This window comes from Gymnogyps californianus, chromosome 12, assembly GCF_018139145.2.
Source record: "Gymnogyps californianus isolate 813 chromosome 12, ASM1813914v2, whole genome shotgun sequence".
NCBI classification, from domain to species: Eukaryota; Metazoa; Chordata; class Aves; order Accipitriformes; family Cathartidae; genus Gymnogyps; species Gymnogyps californianus.
The window spans coordinates 14,961,020-14,983,610 of NC_059482.1; the positions used below are offsets into that span (position 1 = coordinate 14,961,020).

The 22,591-nt window shown below is 36.2% G+C and overlaps 1 protein-coding gene across 2 annotated transcripts in view; it reads right to left on the bottom strand.

Annotated features, from left to right (window-relative positions):
* Positions 1-22,591, bottom strand: part of ITFG1 (integrin alpha FG-GAP repeat containing 1) — an 87,691-nt gene that overhangs the window by 23,110 nt on the left and 41,990 nt on the right. For both annotated transcript variants that reach the window (XM_050904054.1, XM_050904053.1), the window contains 4 exons: positions 15,241-15,413; positions 5,910-6,060; positions 5,329-5,437; positions 1,409-1,452 (listed from right to left, as the gene is read on the bottom strand). In XM_050904054.1, coding sequence (XP_050760011.1) covers positions 1,409-1,452; positions 5,329-5,437; positions 5,910-6,060; positions 15,241-15,413 — 477 coding nt within the window. The remainder of the gene's footprint in view (positions 1-1,408; positions 1,453-5,328; positions 5,438-5,909; positions 6,061-15,240; positions 15,414-22,591) is intronic.

Consider the following 22,591-nt stretch of genomic DNA (forward strand, 5'->3'; position numbering starts at 1 on the left):
AGTTATTGGGGGGTGTGGGTGTGGTGGATTAAAAAAAAAAAAAAAATCAAAGGGAGTTGTGGATTGTTGGAGTGATGAACCCTAACAAATGTACCTCAGAAGGCGGGGAGGGACAATTATCTGCTATGGTGGGGAAGGGAGAGGAGGGGGGACAACAGTAAGAATAGATTTTAAAGAAAGTTTTCCTTTTTTTTTTTTAATGCTGAATTCCAGCTGATATTAGGGCATCAAATCCAATAAAGATCTTTCAAATGAGTTACAGAAAGAACACTAAAAGAAGAGATGATGACACATTTCACACTATGCCTCAAAAATTAGTAAGTTCTAAACCATAAGAATAAGTGATAATGATGAGAGATGGGATCAAAGCCTGAAAAATAATAATTGGTTAGAATGAAGAGTAGGAGACTGCAAACGTGATGTTAATGCAGATCTATGAAAGATGAGTAAATAAGGTGAAAATCTGATTTTTTTTTTTTTATTCCACCCAGTAGCTGTATTTTGGCATAACGTACTTCATGTTGCTTTCTGACAGAGAACTTCTATTACAGTGGAGGCAGTAGTGTTTCAACGATCCTGATAACGAAATGTTCACCAACATTTGTTGTGAAGATTTGCTTTTTAAATCCTCTCTTTAGTTTTGTAATTAAGCTAATAATACTATCAAACCCCCTTATTATATCAGAAATGAAACGCTATGTCTTAAAATAGGCTTGAAGAAAAAGCTGGTCCCATTTGAAGCAGTTTTTGTATTTTCAAGTCAAAACTAAATTTCATATTTTTGCAGCGCTAAAGTGCTAACACTAGCTTTGATTCCTCTGAGTTCCTCTTTTAGGCCAACTTTCACTGTGAACATTGCTAAACAATTTGCTAATTGAAAGTTTGGTGGGTGAGTTGCAGGGTCTCTGGAGATCATTAAAATAATTGAAATAGAAATCAGCACATGTATATGTAGCTATCTGCAGAATCATCAGAACCAAGTGTATTTCCTTCCCTTCTATCCTTCATTGTACCCACATACTGTATTTTAGTCCAGAAGTGGCTATATGGCTGAATCTATCCCATAATCAGTTTTGTCTGGCCTTTCTGACTGCCCAGAACAAGGCTTGGCACACTACACAGTTTGGGCATCCAGCTGTATTACACAAGTTTTTCTTGTATCCAGTATATCCCAGCCCCCATGACGCTAGGTAACAAAGCTCACTGCAGAATCAGTCAGTTGATTTCATCTCTGAGCAGGCGGCTGGCGAAAGGTACAGGTCTCAAATATGCAGAACTTGGCCAGTCATGATTTGGATTATGCATTCTTCCAGTCAGTAACTGTCTTAATATGTGGAGAGTTTTTCGTATAATTAGACCTCAGCTTATTTGAAGCTAAATAGTAATGCAAAGTTATAGTTACACTTACTGTTATTTTCCGAGGACAGTCATTAGAACAGAGGCCACTGAGAACTGCAAAAACAAAAAGTGAGTCTGTAGTGCTTATGTTAACAAGCCATCTTACAAGCACTACCTCTGAAATCTGTTAAAGTATAGTAGTAGTGTCAGGTATCCATTAAAACACATAAAGAAAATAAGTGTCTTCTATATGAGTTATGTTAATGTATAAAAAAAATTCCTAATCTGTTTGAAGCACACTTCTTCGCAGAAATTAATCAGCTAGTCACTGTTTAATCATACATCACTGGTTAACTAGCTTCAAAAGGAGAGATTTGCCAGTTAAAAAAATTCCAAATTAAAACATTTTTAAAATAGTGGACTGTACATTTTATTCATTATTCTTCATTTCTAACCATTTAAAAATATTGGCAGAGATTCAGCTTTTACTGTTTTAACTGGTAAAAAAGTAAGTAAAGGCTTCTCCTTCTATACAAGGGATAGTTTTACAACTTCCTTTAAAGCCATTCACAAAAGCTGTAACAAACAAAAATCCCATTACCTATTTATTCTATGAATTCAAAAGTATTATAAGCAGATGTGTATAAAGCTACTTAGTATCTAAAGCCTGTGACAGTTGTTCAATTACTTATTTAAAAACTATTCGTTTCAAAGATCAGTTAAATTACAGAAATATCTGTTAAACAATTATTTATAATCAACTAAGTGACAATGAAAGCCATCTGTTCTATAACCTAGAACATCCTGTTACATTGAGTATCAGTACTAAAATGCCTTTAAAACAAACAACACACACACAAAATAATCTAAGGTGTCATTCTAATGCAAAATTCGGACTTCAAATGACAACAGTTTGGTTGAGCAGCAGCCCAATAATGGCTATGAGCAGGGACGAGGATACAGACCAGGCAGTATCGAAGCCAAGTAAATAACTTCTCCATGAACTATGGTATCCCGAAGCAAGTGTGGCAGACAGCAAAAACTAAGATTTGGACCAGATTTGAGGGCAGGTCATCCTAACCACCAGGAGTTTTTTTAAAGCATTTTCTATTTACTTTAAGGCTCCATGGAGTTTAGGGTAAAAAATGTTTGGGGACAGTGAAATACTAAAAGGTGCACATAAGATGTTCATAGTGTAATAGTCTGATTAGAAATCATTCCCTACTGGAGTCAGAAATGGCGCTGTTCTAGTGAAGGAAAGTTTCTAATATTTTGTGTGCAAATATTAACAACTGTCATGATTGCCAAGTTATCATTGTTTGCTTGAGATTTAAAAATGTTGAAATTTCCAAATACAGAAAAATCTAATATTTTTATGCAGTCCAAAAAAATATCTGGACAGGTAAGATGAAGGTGTGGCAAAACAGAATTTGAAGACTGTATGTAACTACAAATAGACTTTTTAAGCTGTAAGCTTATTTTATATGTTATACATAGGTGTGTATGCAAGTGGAACCAACACTTCCCATTTCGATGCAAAACGGCACACTGCAATTTGCTGCGCACTTTCACTACTGGAACAAATCATCTGACCAAGTACATTTGACATCAGTTATAATGAGCAAAACTGTTCTCATTGTCCATATGCCAAATAAGTGAACACAATGCATTTATTGATATGCTAACTCGCACAAAGCATGTTTTGTTAGAAATACTCTCCCCTGTATCACAGTAAAAATATTTTTAGACCACTCATTAATTCCCATTTCCTGGAGTTTCTATGCAAAAATATTCACACCCTAAAAGGGTGCTAAAAAAAGGCTTGCTCCAATTTTTAGGATAGATTTACACAGAGTGAATCAAAAAAGCATGCTGCAAATTACTCCCTTCCCCATTAAAATATCACACAATTATAATTCTAATATGGCTTTCTGAAGTGCAAGATTTTTCTAGAGGGTTTTCTGCATGCTTGTGTGAATTACACTACCCATATACAGTATTATTTAAAAGATGGCTTCCATCAACATGACAAATCATTATAGGGTATTACGATGAGAATAAAGCTCAGGCTAAGGACAAAGTAATAAATGCATCAGCCCCCAGTAGTAGCTGCAGTTCTGTTTATCTTATGGCATGCAGAATGTGTGCTTTAGAAGGATTAGATGCATTTAAATAACATGAAGGCAAATACAATTTTTGAAGGTGAACCTCTAGTTGTTCTGGTTTAGCTTTGTCCTCATAAGCTCAGGTACAGCCTCATTTTTTTACTCGTTCTCAAAAAATCAAGGAAGGTAGACAAGCAATGAGCTCAAAGCTCAACACCTTTGCAGTCAAAGAACACAGCAGGGCATGCAATTTGAAAACCTAATTACTCTCAATTACAAATATCATAATCTAACTCTAGCCTTTTAAACCAAGTCTCTAATTAATTCACACACCCTTGCCATGTTCATTGCCATTCCACGCTTTTACAGTAAGATGTGTTTTGTGCCATGTGGTGCTTTTAGGCTGAAAACACCAAACTGACTCACACATGGAAACAAACTGGCTCTCAGAACAGATCACACAGCATAAGCAAAATATACACTGTGCCAGTCGTCACTGAAATGAAACCAGCCCATTTTGCACCAGATTCTGCATCATTTCCAGATGATATAGAAAAGAACTCCGGTAAAGTAGGCTTGATATGACAGAGGTACAGCAAAAAAGACAGAAGTCCCTGCTGGAAAGAAAATACTGCAACCACTCAAGGCACAGACGAAAATAAGTGCACTTGGCTATTGTTTCTTGCCTAGGTTTCCGAAAATAGGCAAGATAAAAAGGCAGTCATTGTGGACAAAGCAAGCACGTTCCTTCAAGTCAATATTCCTGTAATTTCTTCTGGTTCCTTTCTGTCTCACTATGGCATACATATTTCTACGTGTGAGCATAATTATATTTTTTCTCACATTAGTGATTTATGAGCTAATCTTCCTCCAAATTTTAAATAGCGTCACACATTAAAAAAAAAAAAAATCTAAGTTGAACAATAGATATGTGTAGATCTAATGCCATTTTTATATTGACAACATTATGTTATGTGAGGAGATAAATGAAGGTATTGTACAAAAGATTCACAGAAGGGGCCTCGTAAGTTCAGCTAGTCCAACCCTTTCCCTCAAAAACAATTAAATATACTACAAAGTTTCTTAATCTAGTTGTCAGGACCTCTAACGTTGGTAACTCTGCAGTTTCTCCAGGAATTTATGTTAGTACTTCACAAGCCGTCGTTTAGGAAATTATTCTTACTATTTACTCTTCGTAGTCTGTTACTTTATGTTGTATCCTGCATGGACACACAGAACACTCTTCCCCCATTGTTACGCATCATTATGGATTGAAGACATGGATCTTCCTAACATTTCTCTTTTAGGCTGAATAACTTGGTTCCATGTGCTTTTTCCCTGCAGATCATATTTTTAGACACTTGATAATTCTTGTTTTTCCTTCAGAAGCCAGCTGAGAAATGAGTTTTTAGAGACCTAGTATCTGTCTTTAGAATTTTGCTAGGATGCAGAAGGAAAGGTCCAGGATGAACGGAAGGATTTAGCCTGCCTCTAGTTAACGAGTGAAATAAGACATGCATTCTTGTAAAAAAAAAAAAAATACACACTCAAAAGATGATGAACACTTATTTAAAGGTCATTGTGGTCAACATTGATATTAAAAACAGCTAGCGTTGAAAATAGTGGGCAGAATTACTTTGAATTTTAATAAGCACACTAAAATAGAAACAAGAAAAAACCCTTTGAAATGAAAAAAACCCAACTTATCCAAGTTCAGATTCTGCAACAAGAGATTTCTGCAATCCCTAATATTTTCCACGCTGTTTTTTCTTTTCTAGAATTATCATACATAGAGCATTACCACAATGCTATCATATACAGAGGCTCAAATATTCACATTCTTCTCAATGTTCCATTTTGACTTGATTATACAGTGATAACTTACCAATAACTTTAACAAAATAGGCATCTGCTTCAAAGTTATTTTTTAACGTATGGATAGCGAAGTCCTTGTTGGAGTAGCCTTTGCTTAGCACAATGATATCCAAGATTCCCTGGGGGGGGGAAGTTTATGTTAGAACGCTGATTTACTCTACATAACATCTAAATTTAGCAAACAAATTCCGCTAGAGATATAAAGAAAAAAAATACTGTGCAGCAAAGTTTACACCTTCGCTACTAATTTTAGTATCTTTCAAATCTTATTAACCTATGGCAATTTAGGACAGAGTGCTCCATCCACAGCTAACCAGGACAACGCATGGGGTTCATGGCTTCTTTCTTGCCACTGAAGAGGGCAGCTCAAATGGAGCATATGGAGGGTCAGCAAACTTTTAGGCAGTGATGGGCTGCTATCTGCTCACCTTCCAGGGAGCATCTCAAGGGTGAATTTCCTAGGCTGAAGGCACTGCCTGTCATGTGCTCTAAAGCCAACACTTCTACAAAGCAGCCTGCCAACTGCACACAGACAGATATGGCAACACAGAAAGAGAGATGCTGTTTGCTGTAGTAAAGAGTTGAACTTACATCTTCGTATATGTCAAAGAAGGTTGCTACCACTGCATCCTTGATTTGATTTAGATCCGAGAGCTCCCAAAAAACTTTAAACATGCGACGTACACTCTTGCAGCTTACATTATTGCATGGGACATTTTCTAGTAAAAATGCTTGTTGATTGCTGTAAAACATACATACATACATAAAAAACCAGCTTATTTGCTATAAACAGTCTAAATAATAGACATTACAAAAATATGGTAATTAAATAATTTAAGTCTGCTGAAGTTACATATAATAAAAACAAAGCTAGCAGCCACTGGATACTTTAAAATCCATAAGCATTTATGTTAACTTTACAGACAGAATTACAACCATTATGTCATGCCTGACTTAAACCAATGAATACACTAAATAAATGGGCCCAAATCAGCAGGAATAATTTCATTAACCATCCACGCAACAGACTGAACATATTCTTACTTTATTCTGAAACAAGTACAAGTGCACTTATCTGCCATTTTCCTTAATCCCTCCACGGTCCTTCAGTTTAAACACTACTTAGAAAGTGTCAGTGCTTTTTCATTATTTTATGACAATCTCTTCCCACCCCAGCTCCATTAATAAATTTTCTTACGCATTGCATGGTGTTTTAAACAAATTTAAGATTAAACCAAATCTCTATTGCTATGCTTTCCATGGTTTCAAAGCAAAATATAAAACACAAACCCCAACCTACTAGCACAGTAAAAATAGGACAAGACAAACCAAATTGGACATTTGCTGACATATAACAAATACAGACAGAAAGATAGGCTGTAATACTGAAACAAGAAACAAACCAACCAACCAGAATACCAGGTCTAGTACAGCAAAATCTCCCTTCTACAGAGTTTATATAATACATGCCCATTGGTCAGTGGGAGACACAAGGTTCATATGTGCATGCTGATGACTAATAGCATTATACGCTGTCTCTGATGCTGTAGCATTGCCACTCCCACTGGAACTGCGAAAACCTTCAGAGTTTACCAACTGGGAGTCTGATTCTTTGGCAGGTCTGTATCCTGGGAGCCCACTAGAATCCATCACTGCCTTGGCAATGCGAACAGATGAAGTCTCCTCCTCTCTTTCTGGGGGCAGAGCCAGGAGATGGAGCAGACAATGTTCTGTAAAGCTAGCTAAGCATGTCAGAGCCCAGGACAATAACAGACAATAACCAGACCCACTTCTTCATTATGACCTTGAACACAGTGCTGTTTCAGAGGGTAACAGCAAGCTGTTTTTCTGTGTCTTAACGGCATCCAGTGCCTCCAGGATGCAGTCACACACACACAGCATTTCTCCTTAGGAAAGTTTTTATTTTTCTTTGTTTCTATGGTATATTTCAGACAATTTGCTACTCGTAAGAATCATATCCCACAACATTCATATATCTGCTCCTTCCATTTCAGAAAGAGTTAGAGAAGGGCAAAACATTTACCCCGAGAAAAAACATTTCTGACACCAAAATAAATCAGTTTCCTTGCCTGTTGCCAAGTTAATATTTCACAACCTGCAATGGGAAAAATGTAGGATTTCGTTCTCTTTAAGATGTGTCAAAAGTAAAATGGGATATTTAAACACTTCTCTCAAAACTTTATAATCACATTTCCTGAGCTTCTGTGAAAAATGCACAAATTAGGCCTTTATTTTTCTGCTATATGCCTGCATTTGATTGAAGCTTAATATGAACAACCCACTCTTTACTATTTCAGTTAGAAGCATGAATATATTGAATTAATGTCCAGCCAAAATAAAATGAGGTGATCTGCAATATTTAAGACATTGTATTATCTGTATCTGAGAACTCATAATCATAACTTGAAACTGTTAAGTGCTTACATTCATTTCATGTATTACATAAGTATCATATCAGATTAACCAACTATAAGGTAAGGTGACAACCTGAGCTAAGCAAATTGTTTCAATTTCTCTTTTTCATCTTCTTGACATACAATTTTTTTTTTTTTTTAATTTGGAGGAAGTTTTACAAAGATGCTTTCTTTCAATTCACATGTTTTAAATTGCCAGAAATTCTTAGATGATAATTATTTAACAGACAAAAGAGTCAAGCTTGCATTACACTCTACGTACAGAGTATCATTCGAGTCTAACCTATAAGCCTTGTGAATGGATAGACACAAGAAGTTTATTTACTACAGGAACCTTTTTTACTTCCTTTCCTTGGTAGTGTGCATTTAATGACTTTCAAAACATCACAAACTGGACAAAAATAACATAACACCAACTGCACTGTGAGAAAAAAGGAAGATACTAATCAAAGTGGCATTGAGCAGGGAAATGCCACTCTCCTTCACCCTTCTGTATCAACAAGAGAAACACAAGACAAACAACAGGAAGAAAAAAACCAATCCCAAGCCCTAAACAGATGCTGACAGCTGAGAAGTGCACTATAGGAGAGCTGTCTTGGGGCGGGGGGGGGGGCAGAAATTTCATAGATGTAGCATCCCTTGTGGGAGAGCAGCAGAGGTCTGGAGAATCCCTAATCAGAATATAGCTGAAAGTCTACTAATGTTTACCTTAATAGGCAGCAGGAAATTTAATTTCATACTACTACTGATTTATATCCATACAGTCCCTTTTGAAACACAAATACAAGCTTGCCTAGTGAAATTGACAACTCAAAGTTGTTACATATAAATGTTAAGCTACAGCAAATGTTAACTATACTTACAAGTACATACACATAGGTTTAGATTCACTACTGTGAGTCATATGAAGTTGAAATCTGATTTTTTTTTTTATTTTGATTTTTTAAAGAGTCAGTGTTGTTGCTTACCATAAAAAAAAAATATTAAGAACTTGCAGGGTAAGAAACAAAAATAATGAAATTCTAAAGCTAATGAAAACTATTACTATTGGTGAGAAAGATGGGATAAAACAAGGTTTAAATGTGAACTGCAATATTAAACTTCTTTTAAGTTTTGGGGCTTTTTTAAAGTGGAATTTACAGAAACGCATCACTTCACTGGAAGCATACAGAGGTTTTTTTTCCTATTTACAAGCTAGCTATTATTAGCTTTATAATTAAAGCTGAGCCTTCTTTCCTGTCAATTTTCAAGGCAATTCCTTGGCATTTATTTTATTGATGTCTTCAAATTATTTTGACTTCTATACCACCATTAAAATTCTCTTATTTCCTCTAAAAGCATCTTTGAAAAGCACAATAAGAAGAGTTAATAACTTATTAGATGCATAGCTTCTAAACAAATGCTTTAACTTGAGAATATCACTCAGGTGTCTTCTACACCATCTTGGTTTTTCCTTTTTAAAAAATGGATAGTATTTATAGTAATGAACTAAGTTACAAACTCACATTTAACTCCAAAATGATTCAGTTTGATTCTTTACTTTCCTCACATTTCTGGCCAAAATTTTGAATGATATATCCTGCCATTAGTATTTGAACAGCATTAGCCAACTAAAATGTACTCTTGAAATATTAGTAGTTTCTGCTGAAAATATTAATTTCTGATACATTTAATTATGTGTACGTAGTTCCTCCTTTTTTGACTGAAATTGAGTGAACATGACTTTCCTCTTCCTCATGTATTTTTAGCCCATTATCTCTTGATAATATACTAGGTAAGGATTTTATCATTAGTATGTAGGAATTGTCTACAACACCTAGAAACAGTTTCAAAATAACTACCTCTAAAAAGCAAACGAATGCACTCGCACAGCAACTTATGAATGGAGGAAAAACCAAAAAGCCCTCATTTGCTTGTGGGGGACAGTCTTCAGGTTTGCCCCAAAAATATGGGGGGGGAAAGGCGCAATGTACTTGCAGCCTTCCTTACTTCTGTGTATATAAACAGCCTTAGTGCTTTAAACTTCCATCTAGTTTTCAAGGTGAGCTACGTTCCGAGTTCCACTGAAGGCTGCACATATTATAACTAGTTGTCTTTGTGTACAAATTTAATTTTTTCATGCACAGTCAAGTGATTCCCACTTGACTCAATACAAGATATAAACAAAACAAAATATAAACCAAAAATAAACACTGAAATAAAACATTAATAAATTATTTTAGGTTTTGATTACATCATGATGAACACTAATGGAAACCAGAAACTATACACGTGTATATATATGTGTATATATATAAAATGTCTTAGCAATTGTTAGCCACATCATGTCTGTCTTGATCCTTCTCAGTCCCAGTCCACTCCCAGGGCTGTGCTGATATGGGAGTTCCCATGTGCTACATCCCAGCATGGGAGGAGGAAATCTTATTGTGGGGGCCATTCTTTTGAAAGGCTGCAGCAACAGGGACAGTTGCAGTGCCTTACTGTTTGCAGAGGGAAGAGAAATGAGCTGTTTGCTGCCTCCTCAGCTGTTCAATTCTTTCTTGGAAGAACTCCTAACATCTGGATTTGGCCTATGAGCTGCCAGTTGAGTCCTTATGTTTAGGGCTTTAATACACAAGGATCTACCTCCATGTTTTATTTCTACCACATACTACAATTACCAAGAGCAAGTTTATGACCTTCCTATTACTTTGAACCAAATTTTGAAGATTAACACCATCAGAAAAAAATCTCCCTGTAACAACGAAAATCATCAGCATCCTTAAAATGACAAAACAATGTCCCTGAAAGCCTATGGGAAAACACCTAAAGACAGACACTGCTACAACGGTAAAACCTTAAAATCAATGCTAAAGTGCTACGCAATTGTGTAACAGTCAATATCGAACAAGTCAGCTTAAATACTGAGAAGAAGCAGAGCAAAAGAACTCTGACCTAAGACTAGCATATCACCCTTAACATGCTATTTACAGCATTTTTAATATTTAGGTATATAGACCAATGTATACACAGTGGCAGCTAAATTGTGTACTATCTGCATAACTTTATCCCAAACAGCTTATGAATGATGCTCAATAAAGTATAGAGTTGTCTACAGTTTGGAACCTTCTGACCGAAGACATCTATGCAGCAAAGCTAAATTTAGTAAGGCTGAATAACTATAAGCAAGGCTTAACACCAAAGAAAGACTGAAGACTTATCTCAGTTTTATTTTAACACATTTCTTTGCAATTAGAATTAAATATTTACTGCTTAATTTCATACATCTGTCATTCTGTCAATTTTAGGCTAGTTCATTTACAGTTAGGGACATCTAAATGACTAATAACTTTCTCTAGACATTCAGAATAATTGAATTTGCCTCTTTTTTTAATTTGCTCAATTTACAAGGTGCTCATCAATCCTACATTTAAAAGAAGTTCTCTATCCAACCTTACTTCTGACAAGTGACAACTAACAATGATTTAGGAAGAGATAATTTGGTCAAATAAGAGTCCTTTCAAGTATACCCACATAAAAGATTAATACATTAATTTAAAACTGAGCAGGAATACCTGGAAAACTTTCTAGAAGTGTATTATACTAGAAGTTTTTCATTCAACTGTCCATATTCAGTCGTTATCTTCAAGTTTCAGTCTTTACTGTCATTTATCACCAATGTCAGACAGAGATACTGTATTTCCAACTTTACCATTACTTTACCAGTGAAAAACATTCCCTTTGAATAAAAGCATAATTGAAAAAAATGCTTCCTTAGATTACATGTTTGCAACGCAAGATGCCAATTATTAGCATCTAATTTGGAAACAAGTGGTTAAACAAAATTTGTTTCATGTAATTAGGTGGGAGAAATATAGGTGTTTATAGACTCACATGGAGTACTTACACTTTCAATGTTACCAGAGTCAATTTAAAACCAGCATGTGAAAAAATGAATACATTTAGATAAGATAGGAAGTAGAGATGAACCAATTAATAACTACTGATAAAATCCCTTTACCTATTATTATTCTATATACTTACAATTTCTAATAGAGTCATAACTAGAGGGAAGAAAAATTCATGTATCTATCTAGCCTGAAGAAAAATCTGTGGACTGGAATTCTAATGTGCAGGTTTGGACTCAAGTCAGAAGTTAAAAGAATTCATAATGGACATATAAATATGTAGGAATCGACTGTAGATTTAGCATCTTCACCTGCTGGAATTTATTGAGTCTCTGGGTTCAAACCCCCACCACACTTGCAACCACAAGTGAGATTCCTTTTTTTTTGTTGTTGTTGCTGTTATGGAATGTCTCCATGCGTCAGAATATTTACACACTGTTATTTGAAATCAAAAGGATATGGCAGGAGATGAAACAGTGTAGTCTTACAGCAGTTCTGAGAATACTTGAAGCTATTAATCATTTTCCTGACTTACTCACCTGGAAGGACAGTAAACCAATATTATTCCTAACTATCATGTCTTTATTTCAGTGTTTTGTAGGTATTTTTAAGGATTTGATCTGAAAGTGCTTTCCTGAATTGTGATGAAAGCATATAATTGATTTTAATCAGATTCTTCCATTATCACGTATCAGTATATTTTCAGATGAATAAAATGGTTTCTGCCTCCTTTAATTTCTTTAAGTTACAGACAGCAACTAGAAGCTAGGCTTCCTAGACTATAGCACAGATTGAGGTCAAGAGTCTACAAAAATGCTTTTATCATTTAATCACAGTAATCAATCACTGAAATTAGATCTGTAAATGTAGCATGAAAGGCTTCAGAGAAAGAAATAAACAGCTTGATCCAGAAGTGTTTTAAATCAATTAAATAAGGTTTTCATTTTAATTTGCTCTAATTTAAGAAGAGCTTTTAATTTAATTCCCGTACTGTTTTAATTCTCTCCCCTCTGTGACCCAGTTACACATTTTAAAAGGAACTGTTTGCTTAAGTCTCTCAGAAACAATGAATTAATATTACTCTCAAAGTGACGTTTCATAGTGGGTGCAAAAAACGTGACTTTCATTCCCATCCTAAAGTACAAAGAGTCTGTTTCCATTACTTTTCTGCAAATACTGGAAATATACAGTGTTAACAAGCAATGTATTTCTTAATTTTCAGTTTACTTACTCTTTTTTTGCCAGACTTCCTCAGCTCTCTGAACTTCCCTTTTAATAACGTGTCAAATCATCTGCCAGTACCTTCAGTCCTTATGCCTTACTGTGTCACTCAACTTTGAAGTCATATTTCAAAATAACTTTAAGACGCACCCAACTGAATAAACAAACAATTTCAGAAGCAAGGAGAATAAAGATAAAAGTGTATCACAGTAATTTATTGCAACGAGACATAGGCAGCTTCCTGGGCTTTTATAGGAGTAACCATTTACAAACTATTTAAATCTTTTACATAATATTACATTGCCATAATTATACACCAGCCAGAGGAGAGAGGCTCCTAAGAATCTTGAAAGATAAAGTAACTTCAAATAAACATCTGAACTCCATAAATCTTCATGAAGTCCTTCTGAAGTGTACTAGCTATCAGGATATACACTAGAAAATAGCCTATAGTACAGCTCAAAACACAAGATTTGTGGGCTTAAGTAAACACAAAGACAAGAACAACTTTACAGCTTAGATGTCGTGATATTTCTATGAAAAAGGAAAGACTTTGGTTCTAGTCTGCTCTCTCTAGACTGTTTACAGTCTATTCAATGACCGCTGAGCAGAAGATGCAAACACCCAACTAAGCAAGGCTATGGAGTAAAAAACCTGACATTCAGGGCCGAGTGCTTTAACTTTGCCTGTGCAAGTTCTGGGTAGTAACAGCATCACCTCCTTCTCCTCTGCCATATCTGAATATACACAGCTGCTGTGCTAGTTATTTTAAGGCTCAGAGGTACAGAGACAGAGCTCAGCTGCTCACTGCCTTGTCTCTGAATCACGTCACGTAGGCTGAATACAAGCACGTAACTCTTCAAACTGGGTCATTTTTAGGTATGTGTCAGTATCTGAAGAACTCTAACACAAAAATGTCAGTGGGTGACTCATGTTTAGGCAACCACTAGAGGATCTGAATTGACTTCTTTGACTTCAGCATGTAAATTCTGTCTATATACTTTTTTAAGCACCAAAGTGAGCTCCTCAGTTCTTTTCCTTACTCAGTATTAATTCAAACCATGAACCTGCACCCAAGCTCATCCAAAATACCATATAGAGGAAGATAATAAATACACCTGTAAGAGAAGACTTATTTTGCCTTGTAATGCACTAGTGCAAGTGTTTGTCATAGATCCCAGTAAGGAAGACGTTGAGACTCTATAAGGTATTGATTAAAATACCTTTTACAAGCGATGACATGAAGAAGAAAAAGGGGATAGCACAGATAATCTTACATCTCTTCAGATGCGGGAAAACCCAAGCTGTGCAGCATCAGACAGACCTCTAGTCGGGGCATGGCATGCTGCGCATATCCTGTCTGTAGTGAGGTTCACTGGCATTATGGTCTCTAGAGCTCTTTTAAGTTTTTCTTAGAAGTAAACAAGTCTATTCATCACTTCTACTGTCAAGCAAAAGGATGTTCACATGAAAACATGCTGCTTCACTTCAAGGTAAAGACAAGGACACGCCAGTGGTATCATCACCAGGTGCCAAGTGAGAGCTGCCTACAGGCTTCTCCGTTACGATTAGCTGGCTAAGTTTATCCTGCAGCCAAGCGGTATGTGCAGAACAGCACAAGTGTGCACCTACTCAGGTCAACTGTTATGTGGATCAGTAACTCCTCAATGTACAACAGTCTCCCTGTAAGCATCACTACGTGCCCTCTCCCACCTAACACCAGATGGTAGCAATACAAAGTATTGGGAAAGCAAGTAATGAAGGAAAAAAAAAAAAAGGAGCAGAAAGATTACACTAACAAATTTAATAGGAAAGGTTAGAAGCTTTTTTTTTTTTTTTTTAAGAGGGTGGGGGGGAGTTTATTTCAGTTAAATTGGAACAATATAAAATCACTGGTAAGTTATTAGGTGTATCTAAAATTCCTGGTTCTCAAAAGGGGCAAAACACTATTGCATTTTTCAGCAGAGTCACCAATCACTGTTCACTCCATGTGACAGCACGGAACAGGTTCCCCAACTCCCAGCAGCCTGTCGTTACTAGCCAATACTGAAAGCTGAAGTCAGGATTTTACAGAAGATGATTTGGGAAAGGAAAGGGAGAGATAATCAGCTCCTGTGATCTGAGAGGAACGCCTAAAATGGCCCTTCATGCCTCACTCCCCGGTGCAATTCCCCACCAAGAGTCACAGTTTGAGCCTACACAATTATGCATTCTGAGTATACCACGTAAATGCATACCTTTTGAAAAGGGAAACAGCAGAGATCAAAAGTCTTGTTCACTTGATAAAATGAACAAGATGCACTAAAATTAGTAATTTGTATGACTGATGATTGAACATGCATTTGATAGTCTTTATTTCTAGGTTTACATATACTCTACCTTCCAGATGTGTTCTTTAGTATAGCAAGAGCATCTGGGTAGCCATCCATATTGTAATCTCCAATATGAAGTGTAATTGGAAATGAAATTTCCATTGAAGATTTGCCATTTTGATACGGTACAAAGCCCCAGAGTGCATCTTTATTTCTGAAGTCTTGCAAGACTGGAATCCACTGTAAAATAAAACAAAATAAGAACAGCTAGGTAACGAAATCCATTTTATTTATTTAAACAACCTAATTCTATTTAAAACAGCTGACATTTCTTCACTGCATCAGGATTCTTAACCATTTACAAATTTCCAAAAGAGGAAATAAGGATTATTTCCTAACTCTGTCACCAAATGAAAAAATTAATTTGAAGTCTTTTCTATGCACTAAATTGTTCCAGAACAGTAGAAAACAGATAAGGTTGTAAGAATAAAGGACCTGTGTTTTGGAATGTGTCCAGTGTATGGAGATATTCAGGAACAACTTCACTGAAATTCAGGCTTGCCTGGAATCTGTACTAGTCCTTAAGTGTAGGTAAGCCCAAACCATCAGGGCCTTGAGATCCTGAGTCCCGTTGTTTTTCTTGGAATTGCAAGCAATAGGCAGCATTAAAGCTGGAGGAGGGATGCACCCTCATTAAATTTGTGGACAACACCAAATTGGGGTATACTATAAATATGCTTCAGGACAGGATGACCATTCAGAGGGGACCTAGAAAGGCAACAACGGGCAAACAGGGACCTCATAACAATCAATCAGCAAAGAAAGTCCTGCACAGGGGAGTAAACCCCTGCAACGGTACAGGCTTGAGGCTGACCAGCTGGGTAGCAGCTCTCCTAAAAAAGATGCGTGGGTCCTGGTGAACAGTAAGCTAAAGCCGAGCGTGGCAGCTATGACAGCAAAACTGCATACTGCACTGTAACTGCTGCCTATGCTTCTGCTGATTGAGGCGAGTGATCCTCTCTCTTTATTCAGCACTTGTTAGTCTGCATCTGGATTCTGTGTCCAGTTTTGTGCCCCACGGTTCAAGAAAGATTTGAGAATATTGAGTATGTTTAGAGAAGGGTCACCAAGATGGTCAGGTGTTGAATATTTACTCAAAGCACAGGCTGAGGGCACAGGGCTTGTTCAGCCTGGAGACCAGAAGATTTAGGGGGGACCTAATAGCAGCCTTCCAATACCTGCAAGGAGATAACTGAGAAGATGGAGCCAGGCTCTCTACTGAGATACACAGCAGAAGAACAAGAGACAATGGTCACAAACTGACACAAGGGAGGTTCTAACTAGAGATAAACAAACAAATTAAAGTAGGAAAGAGGCCCTGAGAAGTTGCAGAAATCTTTCTCCTTGGGGGTTTTCAAAGTTTGACTGGACAAAGCTGTAAACAACATGATCTGGATTCAGTGTTGCCCCTGCTTAAAGCAGGAGGCTGGATCTCCTAAGGTTCATTTCAGCTTGAATGATTCTATTATTCATGGATATTTAGAAGTTCAAGAGCTTCAATTCCCTCCTATCTCCCCAGCAGCACCAGATACTGAACTGTTTGATAAGAAATTAAGATTACAGTATCAAATTGAAAGTACAAAAGAAATGCAAAGTATAATTTCTCCAGGACAAGAAATAGAATGTATCTGCACTTACTTTCCACAAAGTGCTGCAGAGGTGCTAAACAGGAATTTATCTTAATTAAAATCAAAGTAATTTCACAAGTTGGTATGAAGCTGAAGTACCAGGGTTAAGATTTCAATGCTACAATAAAATTCAGTGCCATTTTTAAAGCCAGAAGTAATTTTATATGTCAACTAACTGACAATGCCTTCAGAAAAAGGACAGAAGGGTGCCATCTTAAAGGATCACTATCACCAACATCAAAAGCACTTAACAGCATCTTAAATGTCTCTCATCCAAGCCTTAATTTAGCTATTTCAGGAACCAGAATGAGATCCCTGACAGCATCATTTCCTGCTGTGGAGAGACTCCCTCACTAACACAATCCAGTAATCAACAACATTCCTGCCACATGGCAACTGCGTGCGACACTTGGACTGGTCCCTTGAGATTACACATACAACCACACGCATATTAGAGAAGCCCCCCAAATTATTAAAAAAATGCACTAAGGTCAACTTTGTTTGGATATCACAGATGGCTTAGAAGCCTGGAACAGTTCTACCAGACACTGCATATACTTAGTGCATTTCTGCTTGTGTAAGTGATAACATTTGAACTGCAATGATGGTCTACAACACTCTTGATGAAAACTCAAAGCTGAAATTAAACATACTTTGAGCCTCGCCCCCCACCCCCCGCCCAACATATGCATGCCTATTTAGTTACTGTTAGCTGCTGAAGGTTTGGAAAAATCTAAGAAACAGAAAATAAGTAAAAGACTCTTAACCTGAGAGAAGTTTTTCAAAGGGTTAGATTTCTTAGCACTTATTTGTCATGCAGAAGACAGATGAAACAATATTATTGCAAAATACCGTGATTTTGAAAGACACTGATTGAAATCAGAACCATGAAATATAGTTTTTACTTTAAACGGTATCATTCATACAATCATTGCAATGAAATCTAATTATATCCACTATAGGCTTTTTAAGTGTTCCCATGTATGGTAACACTATTTTAAAGAAACAAAATTAAAAATGAATTTTTAGGCACAAATCTGAATTTGTATTCCATTTTTACTCTACTCAGAGTGGTTCATAGAAAGCAAATTTACAATCATAAGGTCTACAATGAAATGCAGAGACATAGAACAATAGGTGAGCAAAACAGAAACACCACCTATTGCTACTAAGCATCATCACTGTGCACACTACAGAGTAAGATTCATCCATCCCACTGAACCAGTTGTGGGACTTTTTATAACACCAGTTGTAGCACATTTCAAAAACATCAGTCTTGTTCGATGTGTAACCAGAGCACATTCTAGCACTATACATAACTCACTCTGACAGTTTAAATTCAGAGTAATCCACACTTTTCGTGAAACTCATTCTGTATATTTCTATTATGAATGGCAGTATTGTGTAATGTAATGCAAGATTAATTGTTCATGTGCCTCAGGACATGAATTTCAGTACAGAAGGCAAAAAAATGAAAATATGTTTGTCAATAACATAAATCTCCTACTACTTTTGTATTTGATAATCCAGACAATTACTTTAAGCTTCATGTTTGCTGTTACTATTTTAACAGGAAGAAGACTAAACCGAATTATTTTCCCTTTCACTCTAAGATAGAAAAAGGTGGGTATGAGGACACACAAAGTTATTTTTTTGCGGTTTTCTGATCATATGATTTCTGTTACCTAGCTCAGATGAAAAAACAGATTGAAAAATGGAATGAGTGTATCTAAAAGAAAATTTAAATGAACACATAAAATTCAGTCAGAGAAATCAAAGATTTACTTCTTCCCTTTCTGTTAAATTCCATTACATAGCACCACTAATATAATTAGTTAAAACATTTATATAGATATTTTTACTCCTTCAATTAATGATTTTGTAGGCTAAAATAAGAAAAATATCTTAAATGCTTGAAAATTTGTTTTCAAACTCTTCAAATATTTGTTTTTCAACAAGTAGAAGAGAGAATGCTTTACTGCCCTGTGAAAATGGCATCTTTTTCATTTTGAAAGAGATCTCGGGTACTCAAGAAAAGTTTAAAACTAGTTGCACTCACCCCACTTAACTCAAAAAGGGCTCATTTATTTCAGAGTCCACATTCTTCTATGCATTAGGAAAGGCACTACTTTTGCTCTAAAGTCTGTTAGCAGGTCTTTGAACCAAAACTGGAATTAACACATTTTTAAACTATGGCCAGAAACCTACGAAGCACAAAAAGCCCATCCAGCCAGCTGCCTACTTCAGGCCACCTAACACAGGCAGGGAGCCAGCTGTGAGTCAGAAAGCATTTGGAAATTGGTAGCCCATTCTTGGCCAATACCTTTTCTGGAAATGCCAGGGTTTCTCCTCCTTTCTATGACAAACACTATCCCATCCTATAGAAAGATGAGTATCAAGAGTGGCCTGAAAGAACTGGCCACAGCAACAGAAGTCCTTTTCCCTGGCAGCTCCCCCTCTACACGTACATTGTAGCTCAGCTGCACATAAAACATAAATCCCGTGATTTCAGGATGCATTAGGTTTTCAGTGCATAAGAAGGCCACCTGAATTCCGTACGCAGTTGAGCAGCCACTATTGCATAAAAATAAACTAAGTAAATTACCTATACATTACACCATTAACTTATGGTGTTCAAAGCCCAGAAGACAACAATCGCCAACATTCATTTAGCGACACAGAAAAAAGTAACCAAAGCAGTAAAAGTCATATTTTCGATGCTGGAATGTAGCTCACAGCCCCATAGCTGCTTTGAGAAAGATGAGCAACTTAGAAATGATGAAAGGATCTTGTAGAATCTGAGATTTATGAAAATTACAGCACCTGCAATCCTCTCCCCCACTTTACACTGTTATAGAGCAACGAGGAAAAACTTCTAACACTGACCAACTGCAGCTGATAATCAATGCTGTCAGGTACCTCTCTTGCCTAGAGAATGACACCAAAGACCTGTGGTTTGCTGTAGGATGCACCGCTGTGTTCTACTTCAGAGCTCCTAGATTTATAAGAGGAATAAAGCTATAACCTTTCTGTTGTACAGAGAAAGGTTATAAGAATCATCAAGCCCACAAAGAAACTCTCAAATGAAGGGACTGAAATAATACTGTTTGCCTCAGGAAACAAATGAAAAATCATACCGAATATTTGGCAAAATTAAAAGAAAGATTAGTCATCTCTAAGAATATCATAATATCTAGAGTTTCTATAATAAACAGTACCAGGGACTTTAAAACATTTTTCAGGGAGAACCCAGTCTAATTTTCAGAATCTAGATGAGAGATCTAAATCAGCTAGCAGATTAGTCTGTAGCTATTGCAGGTGAATTTAAAGAAGTCTGAGGTATCCTAACACCTGCCACAATGTGAAACAGCGTATGGGATTCTACTTCAGCTCTGACAGCAATTCTTCTGTTGCTATGGAAACATTCACATTCTTTTAAAATTTTAGTAGGTCTGTATCTCCTTAAGTCACACATATGTATTTTGTTGGCCTTTACTTTTGCTCTATCATCCAAAAGAAGGAAATTTATCTATTTCTAATACTTATGAAGATTAAGTCATTAAATAAATTAAAACCTATGGTGAAAGAGCATCCTTGAAATAATTCTTCTAGATCTGCCTGGATTTCCAGTAGCCATCCAGCTATGCCAAAGACATCATGAGAAATACACCGTACACTGACAGACATCAAACAAGATCTTACCAGAACAACTCCAAAGCCTGACATGCCATTGCGTGCCTCTCCACAGCATAATTTTTAGAACCACAAATTCTACAGATGTGTATTTCTGATTGTTATGCATTTCATCCCAATGCATCATACACTATCATGGAACCGTGTTAACTGTTTTTCATTTGGCATTAACAAATGTCACAACAAGCAAGCAGGAAGGACAGAACCAGGTCCAGTTACCATAGGCAAAATATTTTTTGTAAGACAGTCATCAAATCTGTGATCTTTCAGATCTAAGATCAGTAAGTTTCTTTAAAAAAAAAAAAATTCTCAAAACCAGAATTCTTCGCTACACTCTTAACTAAAAAACACCCCACAAAACCCTACAGCAAAAACTGAACAGAGTTAATGAATATATAGCATCTTCTACTTTTTCAATAATAGACTTGCAATCTCTCAGTTTCCCATAGATTCCCTATAATTACCTACCTGTTCCACAAGGGATACCATCCCCTTGTTGAAACACATTCTGCAGCACAAGGGCTCAGTATTATTTCCCTCAAATTGTAAAGTGTTTAAATAAACAAAAGGAATTGATCCCAGTCTGTTGCCACAAAGTTTACGTTTATCATTTCTCATGAAGATTAACTTATTTAGTCAAAGCTTGGAAGCTGGGTCATCTGATCTCACAATGACCAAATTCAGTGAAATAAAAACATTTCAATTCCAAATAAATATGGGAAGTAACATGTTCGATTAGATTGCTACCTGCAGGAAACATGCGACCTATGGGAAAAACTGCAGACAAATGAATGAAGATAGTGGTATTTTCCACTGTTTCAGAATGGAAAAGATAAAATGCTTTAGAAGAAAAAGCTCCATCACCTCTACATGAGTCTAAGAGCACAAGAAAAGAGTATTCTAGATATAATTCTTTAAAAAGGTTAGGCCAGAACAAGTCATTATTGCATGCCATTTGATACTGTCATTTTTAATTAAAAAGTCATTCTAAAAATATGCAGGGAAAATGGCTTTAAAGTTTCTAGGTAATTCTTAATACTTTTTAATACTTTTTTCTAGCAGGATGAGAATCTGTTGGATTCTTCACTTTTTAAAATAAAGTGACAATATTTGGCTGCTAATTTTTTAACGCAAATGTCATTATCTTGGAAATTATTTTAAAATTGAAACTACACAATGAAATTGCTAAATTAAGTATAAAAATTAAATATACTGATGAGTATCAAAAGTGGTATGTTAAAAATCTGATGTATTTGTAATTAAATAGTTGACCTCTATCAAAAAAATGGAATAATGAAGAAACAGAAAAACTGTCTACGTGCAATGTTGCTTCAGAGCAGGTTACAATAAAAGACTCTACTTAGGCAAAACAGTGATATTATGCAAAGTGACCCACACCTTCCTCTGCCACTACTGCATCACTTCCTTCTAGAAACGTACCATGAACAACAGATAATATAACTTTTCTTTAGCACACTGCCCAGTCATCTGCCACTCTCAAGTAACAGTTTTGTATCTCCCAATGGCACGTGGTAATTGCGTGTGGTTGATTTTCCACAGTGAAATTACTTTCATTGAGAATATTTGTCTCAAATTTACTTGAGCAGAAAAACTCAAATGCCTTTTACTTCTTATATTACCAAGAGTAAGGAACTATATTTAGAGCTAAAGAGCAGTTGTTTTTTGACATAAGAGCACCCCAACTACTCAACAGTGAAATGTAAGCAGCCCGTTACAGCAATATAACCAGCGTAACATGCTTATCAAAAGTCTGTGTTCTCCCCTTTGACCAGAAAGCAATGCAAATATCAGGAATTGAGCATCCACTTGCTTTATACAAAGGCTATGACCTGTAAATCAAACTCTACTGTAACACTGTGTATCCAGCAACACTATAATCCATTGTGTCTATTCTATGTTCACAGGGAATTAATGTTAAAAAAACCCAACCCACAAACAACCAAACACAGTGTGCACAGGAAAACATGCATTTCTAAGAACAGAGACACCAAGATCAGAAGGCTGAAAGAGATACAT